A 13,910-nucleotide genomic window follows, 5' to 3' on the forward strand; every position below is an offset into this window, starting at 1 on the left:
TTTTATTCAAAATAATACATAATTCAAAGCAACTGCTATTCCCTAGTCGACCAGCTGCCTGATTGCTCTATAATAAAAATCAGATAATGTAAAGCTAGTTATTCAAAGCCCATTTTTCCATCTCCTTGTGTTTCACATTAAGAAGGTTTCACTATATTTTAGAAAGCAAATAAATGCCAAATATAATCTTTCAAGTTTATTTTCAGTTGGTATTTGCACTGCTTGATAGCTCAAGTTCTCTATGGGTACTATTCCTTGTATGACCCTGACTGAGCAGAGACACTGTTTGACTCCTTTATTTCTAGAAAACCTTTAAGGAGGTGCAATTTTGCCTGAGCTGGGACTTTATATCAGTAAGACAGATGATTAGTCTATTCCCAGTCGAAAATGAAAGAACAAAGAGTTCCTCAACTCCTTCAGAGTCAGGCTCTCACAGGTATAGCATCATTAATTTGTTTGAAGTGAATTCCCAGATCAGATATATCTACATTCAAATGAAAGAACAAAGATACATTCCAAAGCCAATTCTGAAGGTTTCTGGAATATCCATTAATTTGAATTATCTTTCTGCTCCCCTCCATAAGTACAAATAATGGAGGTCGACTAGTCTGAATGGTCAGTATGTCCTTCCACTTATAAATTAAAATAAATGGTCAGTATGTCCCTATACTTATAAATTAAGACAAATACCCTTCATGAAGGTTTTGCTATTTCATGATCCTTTTATATCCATTTATTCTTCCTCCTCAATCTCTTTGGATGTAAAATATCAATATTCTCTCTCCTAATAAAAAAACAAAAACTTTTTTTGTGAAATGAAAAGTGCTAACATGTTCATTGCATATGTTATATGTAATTATATGTTACATATGTTTATGTGTAATACTTTCATTTTATTATGTCATTTTTTTATGTTAACACATATAATAATCTTGAACATCAAAATTTATTGATTTAAGTGTCATATCTGGAATAATCTATGGGTGGTAGGATAGATATTTTCTTCACGATCTCTATCTTTGTTAGTTTTGTAGATTCAATATGTACTGCATTTAAAATCAGAAAAATCTAATTAATATGCAAAAAGTTAATCTGATACAGATTTCACTGAACTATATATGTTGAAGAATCAGATCTTATAAGGTTAGAAAAAATAATGTGAACACAAGTTCTCTTCAGAATTTCACATAATTAAATAAAGAAGAGAATACATTGCTGTTATCTTCATGGGAAAATTTGTTTTTTAATAGAATTTTCTCTTACACAATATGGATCTCACGTTTTCCTCAGTATATGTAGTAGGCTATCTTTATTATCAGAGAAGTACATCGTAAATAAGAATTTTTCTCCTTCTTTTGGTAAATATACAAGCTTTAAGTTAACATAATTTTAACAATAACTATATGTACTTCAGCTAATACTCAAGGCTGAAAATAAAAGACAGGGATAAAGCTTGTAGTAAGTGAGTAAATAAATAAATCTCAAATTTCACTATAGAAAAATTTCAAGTTCTCCCTGTCTTTTGGGAAAAGACAAGAGTTAATATTAATAACAAATAGAAGAGTTGATAATTTTATTTCGCTTTCCTCAACTTGATGAAGATGAAAATAAACAATAAAGTTCTAGGAATGCAGGTCCAAATTAGACACTTTCTCAAACCAGAGTTGGCTCCAACCAACCATCACAAGATTTCAAGAAAACAACCGTCACAAGATTTCAAAGTCACAGAAGACACCTAATACTTTACATTCTGAGTTTTCTTTTTAAAAGAACATGAATGAGCTGTGCACATTCTAAATTTCATTTATCACAGGAAGGGGATAATTAAGATAAGTAGTGATAGAAAGAAGCAAAAATCTAAGGTAATCCTTGTTCTTTACTATCCATTCAGCAGTTTTAAAATGTTCCTAAAGCTAACCAAATATCCTGTAGAAATAAAAAAATGAAGTTTCTTTCTCCTTAAAAGACCTTTCCTATCATATTTCTTATGTTAGTACTAAGATTTTCAATCAACCTTGAAATGCCCAAGGCAGACTAGTTGAAATATCAAGCCGGGCTCGGTGGCTCAGCCTGTAATCCCATGCCTTTGGGAGGCTGAGGTGAGTGGATTGCCTGAGCCCGCGGGTTCGAGACCCGCCTGGGCAACTTGGCGAGACCTCATCTCCACAGTAAATCAAAAAATTAGCCAGGCGTGGTAGCGCGCGCCTGTAGTTCCAGCTACTTGGAAGGCTGAGGCGGAAGGATCGCCGGAGCCAGGCAGGTCGAGGCTGCGGTGGCCGGGAGCGGCCACTGAACTCCAGTCTGGGCGACAGAGTGAGACTCTAACTCAAAAAAAAAAAAAAAAAGAAAATATCAAAGCAAATTACCTTCCCCTCCCCTTCAGAGGTCGTGTGCTAGATCAGTTGTGCTAGATGTTAGAGTTGTGTTTTCAACAATAAAAATTTAGGTTTTCTACTTTCCTATCCTCGTTTTGTTCGGCCAGTTTTTTTTTTTTTTGTTGTTGTTGTTGTTTGTTTGTTTAGTTAGAGTCTCACTCTGTCACCCAGTCTGGAGTGCAGTGGCCGCACCGGCCACCGCAGCCTTGACCTGCTGGGCTCCGGCCATCCTTCTGCCTCAGCCTTCCAAGTAGCTGGAACTACAGGTGCGCACTACCATGCCTGGCTAATTTTTGAAACATCGTAGAGATGAGGTCTCACCAAGTTGCCCAGGCGGGTCTGGAACCCGCGGGCTCAGGCAATCCATCCACCTCAGCCTTCCAAAGCGCTGGGATTACAGGCTGAGCCACCACGCCTGGTCTCCAGCCAGAATTTACAGAAGGACAGAGGCCCTTCACCTACGTGCCTAAGTAAACAAACAAATTAGAGAAGAAGTTAGGCTCAGGTGTGACACTTCTGTCTTTTTTCCTTTCCACTTTTTCTCTTTGTAACTAGGGGAATGCTTTCTATGTTTCAAATTATTGACAAAAGAAAATGAAATGCAGAGGCCATTAAAGGATACCAGGTCAAAACAACTTGATTAACCATACTTAAGTTAAAAAGTATAAAAAAGTAATGTGCCAGTACAACTGCATAAATCGTTTGCCTTGATTAGTCAAAAAAAAAATTCTATTAGTCATTTCACAGTAAATTACAATTTGATTAAAAAAGACTAAGCTAATAATATTTTGTTATTTCAGAGAATTTCCCTAAATAATTTCTTCTAAATATAATTGTTTTAAAAAATTGATGTCATCTCCAAATTATATTTTATTCATTCTGTCTTATGCTTTTATTGCATAAAATAGAGCAATGGAAGCCTTTTACACAATATACAAAAAGCATAAGGTGCTATCTTACACAAAAACAAAAATGAGTTTGTAAACTCAAGATTCAAGTTTTGTTCTGGGATTCACCTTAGAAAAGAGGCCAAGCACACTACTCATATCACAAAGAATTAGATAATGAAGACTGAGAAGGTGTGAGTGTATGTGTGTTTAATTTGAGAAAACCCAATTGGACTACAAGGGAAGTATCTAAAAATAACTTTAGTAGAATTGTAAAATGTATACAAACATCATACAGTGAATACAGTAAATACTAAAGAAAAATTTATCATTTCCTGGTAAAGAAAGTGGAAGTTCTCTACGCAGAATAGAGAAAGAAAAATTTTCAAGGACTATGACAATGAGAATAGAATTAAAATAAGGTTTTGGATTTTTTTTTTTAAGTTTCTTACAAAAATAATTGTGAAAAAAAGCATGTGCTATATTTTTTCTTTTTTTTAATTAAACATATTTTTTATTTTAAAGTTGTGGGGTACAGTTAAGGGTTAGGTATAAAAATATGCATCGTTCAGGTACCCTTGTTGATAAGGGGTGTCCCCCTCCCGTCCCCAGACAGATATTGACTACCGTTAGTCCCACCTCCCTTCCCCTTCCTATCCCCCCCATAGTTTCCCACCACTGTCAGTCCTTTTCTTATAGTATTACAATAGATGTTCAAGGTCCACTTATGAGTGAGAACATGCGATACTCAGATCTTTGTTGCTGTGAAAGATCATTCAGTATTACAGATTCTAGTTCCATCCAGGTTGCTGCGAAATTCATGATTTTGTTCTTTTTTATGGCTGCGTAGTAAGTATTCCATTGTGTATATGTACTACATTTTTTAAATCCAGTCCTCTTTTAATGGACAGCATGGCTGGTTCCAGGTTCTTGCTATTGTGAACAATCCTGTGATAAACATTCATGTGCAGGTATCTTTTTGATAGAGTGATTTGAGTTCTTCAGGGTATAGTCCCAGTAGGGAGATTGTGGGGTCATATGGGAAGTCGATATTTAGAGCTTTTAGGAATCGCCACACTGCTTTCCACAGAGTTGCACTATTTTTAAGAGTTACTTTTTGTGAAGATTATAGGTTAGGTTTTAATTAATAGGAAATTAATTGTATAGCTGTAGTCTAAACATAATTAAGTTTTGAACAATCTATATATAAGTTGCTAACCATCTATACAATCTGAAAACAATGTTTGATTCCACATATGTATGTAGAACTGGTGTTCTAGAATATAACATTTAGAGGTTTATTCTGTTTTAGAAGAGGGTGTGGGAAGAATGTACCTAATCATAATTTATTAAGGTAAATGGATACATCTGGAATAGACATAATGCCTTCACTGCCTGTGCCTTAGTCAAACAAGTACACTATCAACTGCTGATATTAAGAATACGAGATGCTACTTTTTATACAAATTAAAACTCCATACAGAACGTACCTTACTAAAGCACAGTGTAGAATTTCCAAAGAATGATGACAATTTTGGCTTTTAGTGACAAAAATCAATCAAATAAAAGAAGTGGTTTTTTTTGACTCTTCTAGCAAAATATCTACCCTGCATCCTTTTCAAGGAATGTATTTGTTTATTTTCTTACGTTCCAAGAAGACTTAAAACAAGACACAGTAGGTCAAAGAGACAGTTTAAAGCCCCTTAAACACAACATTCTACTATATAAACAGAAAAATGATGCTGTTTGGTGTTAGCAGAAATAGCTCTCCACCCCCACTAAATCAACAACTTACAAGACTGCTTTATGGTGTATGGTTTGGTTCCTATCTGACGTTTTCTCTTCATTCATCTATTACAGTTGATCCCAATATTTGTTTTCTGACATTTCTTAGATGACTCAAAATATGATATACTCTATTTACTTAATGAACCTTCTCCTTTATTGGCTGTCTTCACTTGCTTGTCTCTTAAATGCTCATATTTCTCAGGACTCATCTTTTCTATCCTTTATGTCCTTTCCTTAATCAAACTCTCAGTCACCAACATTTAGACGATGAACTATAAATGCTTTCCCCAAAACTGTGCCTTCTCTTAATTACCAAACTTATTTACCCATCTGCATACTGAGGTCTCACAGGTATTTCAAGTTCAACCTATCGACAAATCTGTCTTATTTTCTCTCAATATATTTTTTATCTCAGTAAACATTCACTCAGTCTCCCAAGTTGTAAACCCCAGACTTCATCTACAAATGCTCACCAAATCTTGTAAATCTAATCTTTACATTTCAACAACAATTAATTGTTCCAAAACTCAGATCTGAATGTATCGTTTCTCTGCTTTAAATTTTTTTTCAAAGACACAAGATAAAGTCAACTTCTTCTTATAATATACAAGGTTAGTTTACCTTTCTATCTCTAGATAACTCTCTTCTGCCTCACTCTCCAAAGATACATCTATGATCTACAGTATGCATTAATTGTACTTCTCAAGTATACCACTCACTCATTCAATAAATATTAAGAGCTATCTACATGCCAGGCATTGTTCAAAGCACTGAGGATATCACAGTGAACAAACAAAGTTTCTGCCTTTGTGCAACTTAGTTCCTAATGGAAGAAGACAGATGAAAACAAACAAATATACAATATATGAGATGGTGACAAGTGCTATGAAGAAAAAGATCTAGCTAGAAAAGTAACTCAAAGAATAAAAATTCATCACATTATCAAACACTGATTTTTCCAGCAAACGGCATGTTCTTCCCGTAAACTACAGAAGCACAGCATGTCTTTAAAAGTAGGGTCATAATTCCATATTTCTTTATTTACATTTCAATTTAAATTACACTTTAAAAATACAACACCAAGAATGATATTGAAATGTACAGTTGCTGAGACATATAGCAGAACACAGCTTACTTCTGGAATAACCGATTATAATAATTTTACTTTTTGAGATTAAAGTTGATAGAGTTGATTGTTTTTCTTTGATTCTAGTGTTTTAATTGGCTCATGAATGCACTCAAAATAAGTATTATGAGTGCTGGTACGTTTCAAATTATGTCATGAGATTAGAATCTATTAAACCTAAGTACTCATCCAGAGTTAGTATCATTGTTATCACATTTCTTTATAATAGTCTAACTTATACCATGGTTTCAAATTTAGGGCCTACAAATTAAGACTTCATAGTAATATCAGAACATTAGAGACAGGAGCTTTTTGCTGGTGATTTAAAAACAGTTGTTCAATTGTCCAGGTCACTTAAGTGTATAATATATCTCAACTGTTTACAAAGAGCTGAAACAACTGGAAAAACCTATATAAGAGCACTGTTTAAGATATAGGCTATTGCTAAAAAATCTGACAATGAGCCAAAGAAAATTTACACAGACATTAATTGGCCTGTTCCATACTCAGAAAATTACAACAATTTACCTTGTCACCTAAATAATAGTACATACTTTAAAAGAATTCAAATTTTCCTCTGGGAATCCTTACTATTACTGTATTACATGTGGCTCCAGTCTCAGGACATGAATGAATGAATGAGTGAATGCTGGAGTTTTAGTGTTCATATAAACTTGCAAAGAAAACTAAGTTTTTTTTTAAGAGGTAGAAGTTAAATCTGACATGTTTTAAACTTCCAAATAAGTGAATAGCAAAAATAAGCTCAGTGGAAGCTGAGCCTTACCTTAACGATTACAACTCTGACGAGCAGAATCTTGTCTGTCCAAGTTTTCAGGGTTTAGAAAACAATGATAATTACATCCCTTTCTGAAGGCATAAACTTTCATTCCAGTCCACAATCCCTGGATCCTCACACAAACATGCACATTGTGGGACCCTCCTGTCTGTAGCCAACATGATAATAAACTTCCTCCCTCCTCAAAATAGTTGTCAAAAGCAGGAAACATCCCAGGCCTAGCTGAAATTCTGACTTAAGTGTGGGCTCACAGGAACTACTGGGTCAGGGAAAGGGATAGGGTAGATCAGCCAGTCCACAATGTCCTGGGAACTCCTGTGTTGGAGAAAGCAGCAGCTACCATAGTACTGTGAGGACCAGGGCTATGTTCTATTAAAAAACAAAATCCACACAAAAGATGAGTAAGATGCAAACTTTACTTTATTCTCAAGGCTGTAGAGAAAAGAATATACATACCGCATCTGTGATGTCTATCTCATATACCCTTTGGAAAGTCCTCCGCTCAAAGAAAACAAGTTTGCCACTGCCACATCCCCTTTGAACAGATGTACCAGTGACTATGAGTTTATCATCTGGACTGAAACAGCAGTCGGTCCTACAGACAAAAAGAGTTTATGAGTATAAACTTAGGATCTCCAAAGTAGTGCAGCAATAATGAGTGAATTAAATAAAACATAAACATTACAGTAATACGAGATAATTTCTATAGAATTTATTAATCAAGCACTTATATTAATTTGTCTAACCTTCATAATAAGACTATGAGGTAGGTATTATTATCCTCATTTTACTGATAAGGAAATTGAAGCAAAGTGTTTGCCCACGATAACACATGTAAGTGATGCAGCCAGGATTGCAACTTAGGCAGTCTGTGATTTTTAATTACATTATACTATTTTTTAATGTGAAGAGAGCATGGGAAAAGCTCAATATAGACATTAAGAGTGGCTACACGGGCATGGTAGTGCATGCCATAGTTCCAGCTACTTGGAAGGCTGAGGCAGAAGGATTGCTGGAGCCCAGCAGGTCGAAACAAAACAAAAACAAAAGAGAATTTCCCTAAGCATCAACTATAGAATTTAGAGGTCAAGTCCCACCTCAGTTGCCTCAAAAAATCTTTGAAAGCTTCAGTTGCCAGTTTAGTAGAATAGAGACAACAATGTTCAGCTACCGAGTTAAAGATGCTCTGAACAACTGAAGAATGCTGAATTATTGATGGAATGATAAGAAAAAACTTAGAAAATGAGCTACATCAAAATGCTCAATAACTATTAAAAACTGTTTAGATAGTATAGGAGTTCAATTTTATTTTATTTTTTGAGTTGGAGTCTCACTCTGTCACCCAGACTGGAGTGCAGTGGCCGCTCCCAGCCACTGCAGCCTCAGCCTGCTGGGCTCCGGCGATCCTTCCGCCTCAGCCTTCTGAGTAGCCGGAATTACAGGCATGCGCTACCATGCCCGGCTGATTTTTTTTGATTTGTTGCAGAGATGAGGTCTCACCAAGTTGCCCAGGCGGGTCTCAAACCTGCAGGCTCAGGCAGTCCACTCACCTCAGCCTCCCAAGGTGCGGATTACAGGCTGAGCCACCGAGCCCGGCAAGAGTTCGATTTAAATGACCACAAATACACAGGCCTACCCAATCATTTATACAATATTAAAAGAACATTTAAATATTTTAGAATATATTTTACTACCCCAAGACTTATGTGTGCACAATGTACACACAATACAGCAGTACATGCACATACATCATTTTAATTTCAAAAAGTTTTTATAATCTGAAGAATGCAAAAGAAAAAAAAGATTATGTATCAAAAAAGAGATTTCAATCACTTCCTGAAGGCTCTTTTCTCAAAGATCTAAAAGACAAATGATATAAATTAACATTAAGGTGAAAAAATTTTGCTTTGCAGAAGCTCTAAGGTCCCACTTGTCTGAAATCTTAAGATATTGGTCTTTAGGGTTCTGAATAGGAATTAGTTCCCGTTTCCAATTTCCATAAGGGTGTCTCCTATGCTTTCTAAGATTCTTATAGTTTGAGGTTTCACATTTAGGTCTTTGATCCATTTAGAGTTAATTTTTGTGTACGGTGATAGGTAGGGGTCCTGTTTCAATCTTCTGCATGTGGTCAACCAGTTTCCCAGCACCATTTACTGAATAGGTTCTCCTCTCCCCAGTGGTTGTTGTTGGAGGCTTTGTCAAAGATGAGTTGGTTGAGGAATTGAGGCTTTACTTTTGGAATCTCTATCCTGTTCCATTGGTCTATGTGCCTGTTCTTGTACCAATAACAGGCTGTTTTGATTACTGTAGCCTTATAGTAAAGTTTGAAGTCTGGAAGTGTGATAGCTCCTGCTTTGTTTCTTTTGCTAAGGATTACTTTGGCTATTTATGGTATTTATGTTTCCATATGAATTTCTGTATCATCATTTCCAGGTCTGAGAAGAATGATGTTGGTAACTTAATGGGCATTGCATTAAATCTGTAGATTGCCTTTGGTAGGATGGACATCTTAACAATGTTGATTCTTCCTATCCATGAGCATGGGATATTTTTCCACTTGTTTGTGTCTTCTTGGATTTCTTTGAGCAGTGTTTTGTAATTCTCACTGTAAAGGTCTTTCACTTCTGTGGTTAGGAAGGTGCTGAGGTATTTCATTTTTTTGGTGGCTATTGTGAATGGGATTGTGTCTTTTATCTGGGTCTCTGCCTGCTTGTTATTGATGTACAGGAATGCAACTGTCTTTTGAACGTTTATTATCAAGATAGCAAGGAGACAGCCCACAGAATGGGGAAAAAATATTTGCCAACTGTATATCTGACAAAGGCCTAACATCTAGGATCTACAAGGAACTCAAATGTGCCGAAAGGAAAAAAACAAACAGCCCCTTTAAAAAGTGGGCAAAAGACATGAATAGACACTTCTCAAAAGAAGATACACTGGCAGTCAACGACACATGAAAAAGTGCTCAGCCACTCATCATCAGAGAAATGCATATCAAAACCACATTGAGATACCACCTGACCCCTGTAAGAATGGCCATCATTAATAAAACAAACAACAACAGATGCTGGCGAGGATATGGAGAAAAAGGAATGCTTCTACACTGGTGGTAGGAATGCAAACTAGTACAACCTCTTTGAAAGACAGTGTGGTGATTTCTGAAAGAACTAGAAATTGACCTTCCATATGACCCAGCAATTCCCGTATTGGGAATATACCCAGAGGAACTCAAATTATTCTACGAAAAAGACACCTGCACATGTATGTTTATTGCAGCTCTATTCACAATAGCAAAAACATGGAACCAACCATGTTGTCCACTGAAGCTGGACTGGATAATAAAAAAAACGTGGTACATACACACAATGGAATACTCTGCAGCCATAAAGAAAGATAAATACATGGATTCTGCAGCAACTTGGATGGATTTGGAGTCGATCATACTCGGTGATTTATCACAGAAACAAAGAACTGAGTTCCATATGTTCTCACTCATAAGCTGACATTGAATAATTATAATGCTATAAGAAAGTGATTGGCAGTAGTGGAAAACTGTCAGGGGAGGTGGGGGTGGGACTGGCAGTTGAGGGAAACTCCTAGGGGAGGGAGGGGCATAACTCATCAACAAGGATACCTGCATGATCAATGTTTATATATCTAACCCTGAATTGTACTCCAAATCTCTATGATAAATAATAATTTTTAAAAATTTTCAAAAAAAGGTGAAAAAATTTCTTTTCCATTCTCTTATGCCGATCAAATATTTAAAATATGATACTTACATTGGGAACATGGTAGGAAGACTCGAGGCTGAAAAAAGTGGCTTATTAAATTGTCGAATGTCCCATAATTTTAATGAATCATCACCTGATAATGAGGGAAAAAAAGACAAAAAAAGAATTGTTCAAAAAGAACTCACTTCCAGTTTAGAGTTTCCTATACTTAGGATAATTATAAGGAGGGAAAAAAGAAGGAAGAGAGGAAAGGAAGGGAAAGAAAGCAAGGAGGAAGGATAGAAAGAAAGGAGAAATGGGGGAGAGAGGGAGGGAGAGGGAAAAGGAGAGGGAGGGGATGAAGGAGAGGAAGGGGGAGGGAAGGGGGAAGGGGAGGAGGAGGGAGTGAAGTAAAGAGAGAGGAGAAAGAAAGTGGGGGGAGAGGGGGGAGGGAGACAGAGAGAAGGGGGCAGATGCACATATGCATGTTTAACTTTTTTCGCTGTTCAGGGAGCTTGAAAGCTGTAGTTGCAAGAACAGTAGAAAGCTTTGTGATAATGAATCGGCCTTCTAGAAATTACTTTCCATACTGATGTAACATCTGAAAGCTAGAAGGAACCCTGGAGAATCTACTCTAAAGCACGATTTTAGAGCAGATGGTAGTTCCCCTGTGGTATATCTGAGCTGACTTCTTGAGAAGATCTTAATTTAACAACCATCAGGACTGAAAATAGTTCAATTCACAACAGATTCTTTTTCCCACTAGTCTGTGGGTAATGCTATCCATTAACATTAATGAGGGTGAGCCATGTGATTCCCTTTCCTCCAGTGTAATTCTACCTGTGGCCATCATTTTTCACTTTGCTGGGGAGTACAGTTTTCCAAGCCATTTAAAAAATAATAAATATTCTTTTAAGAACCACTTTCTAAATATTTCTATAGTGCTACTAACTAATTCCTGACTAGAACAAAAGGCAAACTCATATAAGTAATGTTTTGGCTGTTCTTTCTCCTCAGTGCCCACAGCTGAGACCTGCTTAACCCCTAGGGTCCAATAAGAAATCAGAATCAGTACAAGCGAGGTGAGTGGAAAGTTCAGTAAAAATCTCCCTTTTTTTCCCCAGCGACTCTTCCTCTGAAACCCAGCCTTTGGCAGGTGCACTAATTCACAACTGGCTAGACTCAGGACCTGCTTGTACCGAGAGAACTTCATAAGACTTACCTTTGGAATGTTACTCTTTTGCTTTTAATCTTTTTTTAAAAAGGTTACACATACCCACAATCCCCAAACAATAAGAAAACATTAATGTGCATTAATTTCAGCTAATAAGCAAGTTCTGCAGCTAGCAGGAGCACCTTATAACACCCTGGGGACTCTTTGATGAGTAGACTTCCTTCTCTCGTTTTCTGCATATCCAGGAAGGAAAATGATGGAATATAGTACACATGTTGCGTTGGCCAATTAAGTTATCCAACAGTTATTATACAATGAAAGGGAAATGTAAGAATTATCACCAAAATAGCTTTGACTAAAATAGAGTTAGTCCTATACTTCTAAGGCAGTAATTGTCAACTGGGTGAGGGCTCACCTAACTTAGAATTCTCTGGGAAGTTTTCAAGCTACACTCTCCTCTTGTTCCCCTCTTGTCTCCCAACCCCATCTCAGAGATTAGGTTATATCACCTAGATGCAAGAGTGAATTTGAGAATTTCTATATGGACCATTTATCATTTGAAAAACTTTCCCAGAAGATTCTGAGATGGGAATCACTGTTTTTAAGTAAAGCATATACACGGTTTTTTAAATTTTGTTTTTTTTAAGAGATGAGGTCTTGCTTTATTGCCTAGGCTGGTCACAAACTCCTGTCTTTAAGCAAAATCCAGTGGCCTTGGTCTTCCAAAGTGCTGGGATTACAGGCATGAGCTGCCATGCCTAGCTGAATATACACAGTTTCAATTGGGAGTCGTCTCTCGATTGATCAAAATATGTACTTTATACATATCCACATTTGCCATGTATAATTCAAACATAAAATTACAAGTACACATGCTTTGATTTTAAAAAAGTATGCATCTAGGCCAGGCATGGGGGCTCACACCTATAATTCTAGCACTTTGGAAGGCTGAAGAGAGAGGACTGCTTGAGCCCAGCACTGCTTGAACCTAGGCAACATAGGTTCATCTCCACAAAAAAATTAATTAGCTGGGCATGGGTAATTGTGCCACTGTACTCCAGCCTGGGAGTCGAGTGAGACTCTGACTCAAAAAAATAAGTAAAATAAAATAAAGCAACTGAGGGTTGGATCCAAAAGCAAGGTTTCCTTAGAGGAAAGATAATCCAAATAAGTTCCCAAGGGTAAAAGAACATGGACTAGTTAAACTGAGGGGAAAGCTGTGCCAGGTCTCTTGCCTCTTCTCACTTCCACTACCCTATACACTAGTTGTAAATTATTTCAGGGAAAGGACCCTGTTTATGATGTCCACAGTTTATACCCAGCACCTAGTACAGTGCTAGCTCATAGTAGGTGCTCAATATACAGTAGTTCAGTGAGTGAATGAATAGCTAAATACAGCATTACTAGATTCATTGGCCTAAAATGTGGCTCCTTCTTTGACCTACGGAATAAAAACTCAATCCTTTAGGTGATATTTATCTGATGTAGCTCCAAACTATTTACCATATTATTTATTTTCTCTCCCCACAAATGGCTCTACAGGAAGACTCTTGGCCATGTCCCATACTTTCTCATAATGCTTATCTCAGAAGCTGTCCTCACTACTCTCCATCTCCATCTATCAATACATAGCCTATCCACGTAAGAAAGAGTGAGCAAAAAAATTATAAACAACTTATATCCAACCATGTGAGTGTGGATAAGTAAACTTATAATATAATCATATAGAACTATTTAAAAAATAATATCCAGATATACAATTCTTTTAACTAAGTTGAATTAGTATTTGAACTAAAAAAAAAAAAAAAAAAATCAATGATCAACAAACAGAAATTTTGAAATACCAGATGCAGAATTATAAAATGGTATAGAAGCTGGGCTTGGTGGCTCAGCCTGTAATCCCGCGCCTTTGGGAGGCTGAGGTGAGTGGACTGCCTGAGCCGCGGGTTCGAGACTCGCCTGGGCAGCGAGACCAGCCAGGTGTGGTAGCACATGCCTGTAATTCCGGCTACTCAGAAGGCTGAGGAGGAAGGATCGCCGGAGCCCAGCAG

At 36.8% G+C, this 13,910-nt stretch overlaps 1 protein-coding gene across 1 annotated transcript in view; it reads right to left on the reverse strand.

The window, feature by feature from the left end:
* The window catches only part of WDR70 (WD repeat domain 70), a 71,401-nt gene that overhangs the window by 36,250 nt on the left and 21,241 nt on the right, over positions 1-13,910 (reverse strand). Inside the window, exons 3-4 of the mRNA XM_008070146.2 lie at positions 10,755-10,839; positions 7,429-7,567 (exon numbers count right to left, since the gene is read on the reverse strand). Of these exons, the coding sequence (XP_008068337.2) occupies positions 7,429-7,567; positions 10,755-10,839 (224 nt within the window). The remainder of the gene's footprint in view (positions 1-7,428; positions 7,568-10,754; positions 10,840-13,910) is intronic.

The sequence above is a fragment of the Carlito syrichta genome, unplaced genomic scaffold (assembly GCF_000164805.1).
Source record: "Carlito syrichta isolate Samal-C Ts95f unplaced genomic scaffold, Tarsius_syrichta-2.0.1 Scaffold313120, whole genome shotgun sequence".
NCBI lineage: Eukaryota > Metazoa > Chordata > Mammalia > Primates > Tarsiidae > Carlito > Carlito syrichta.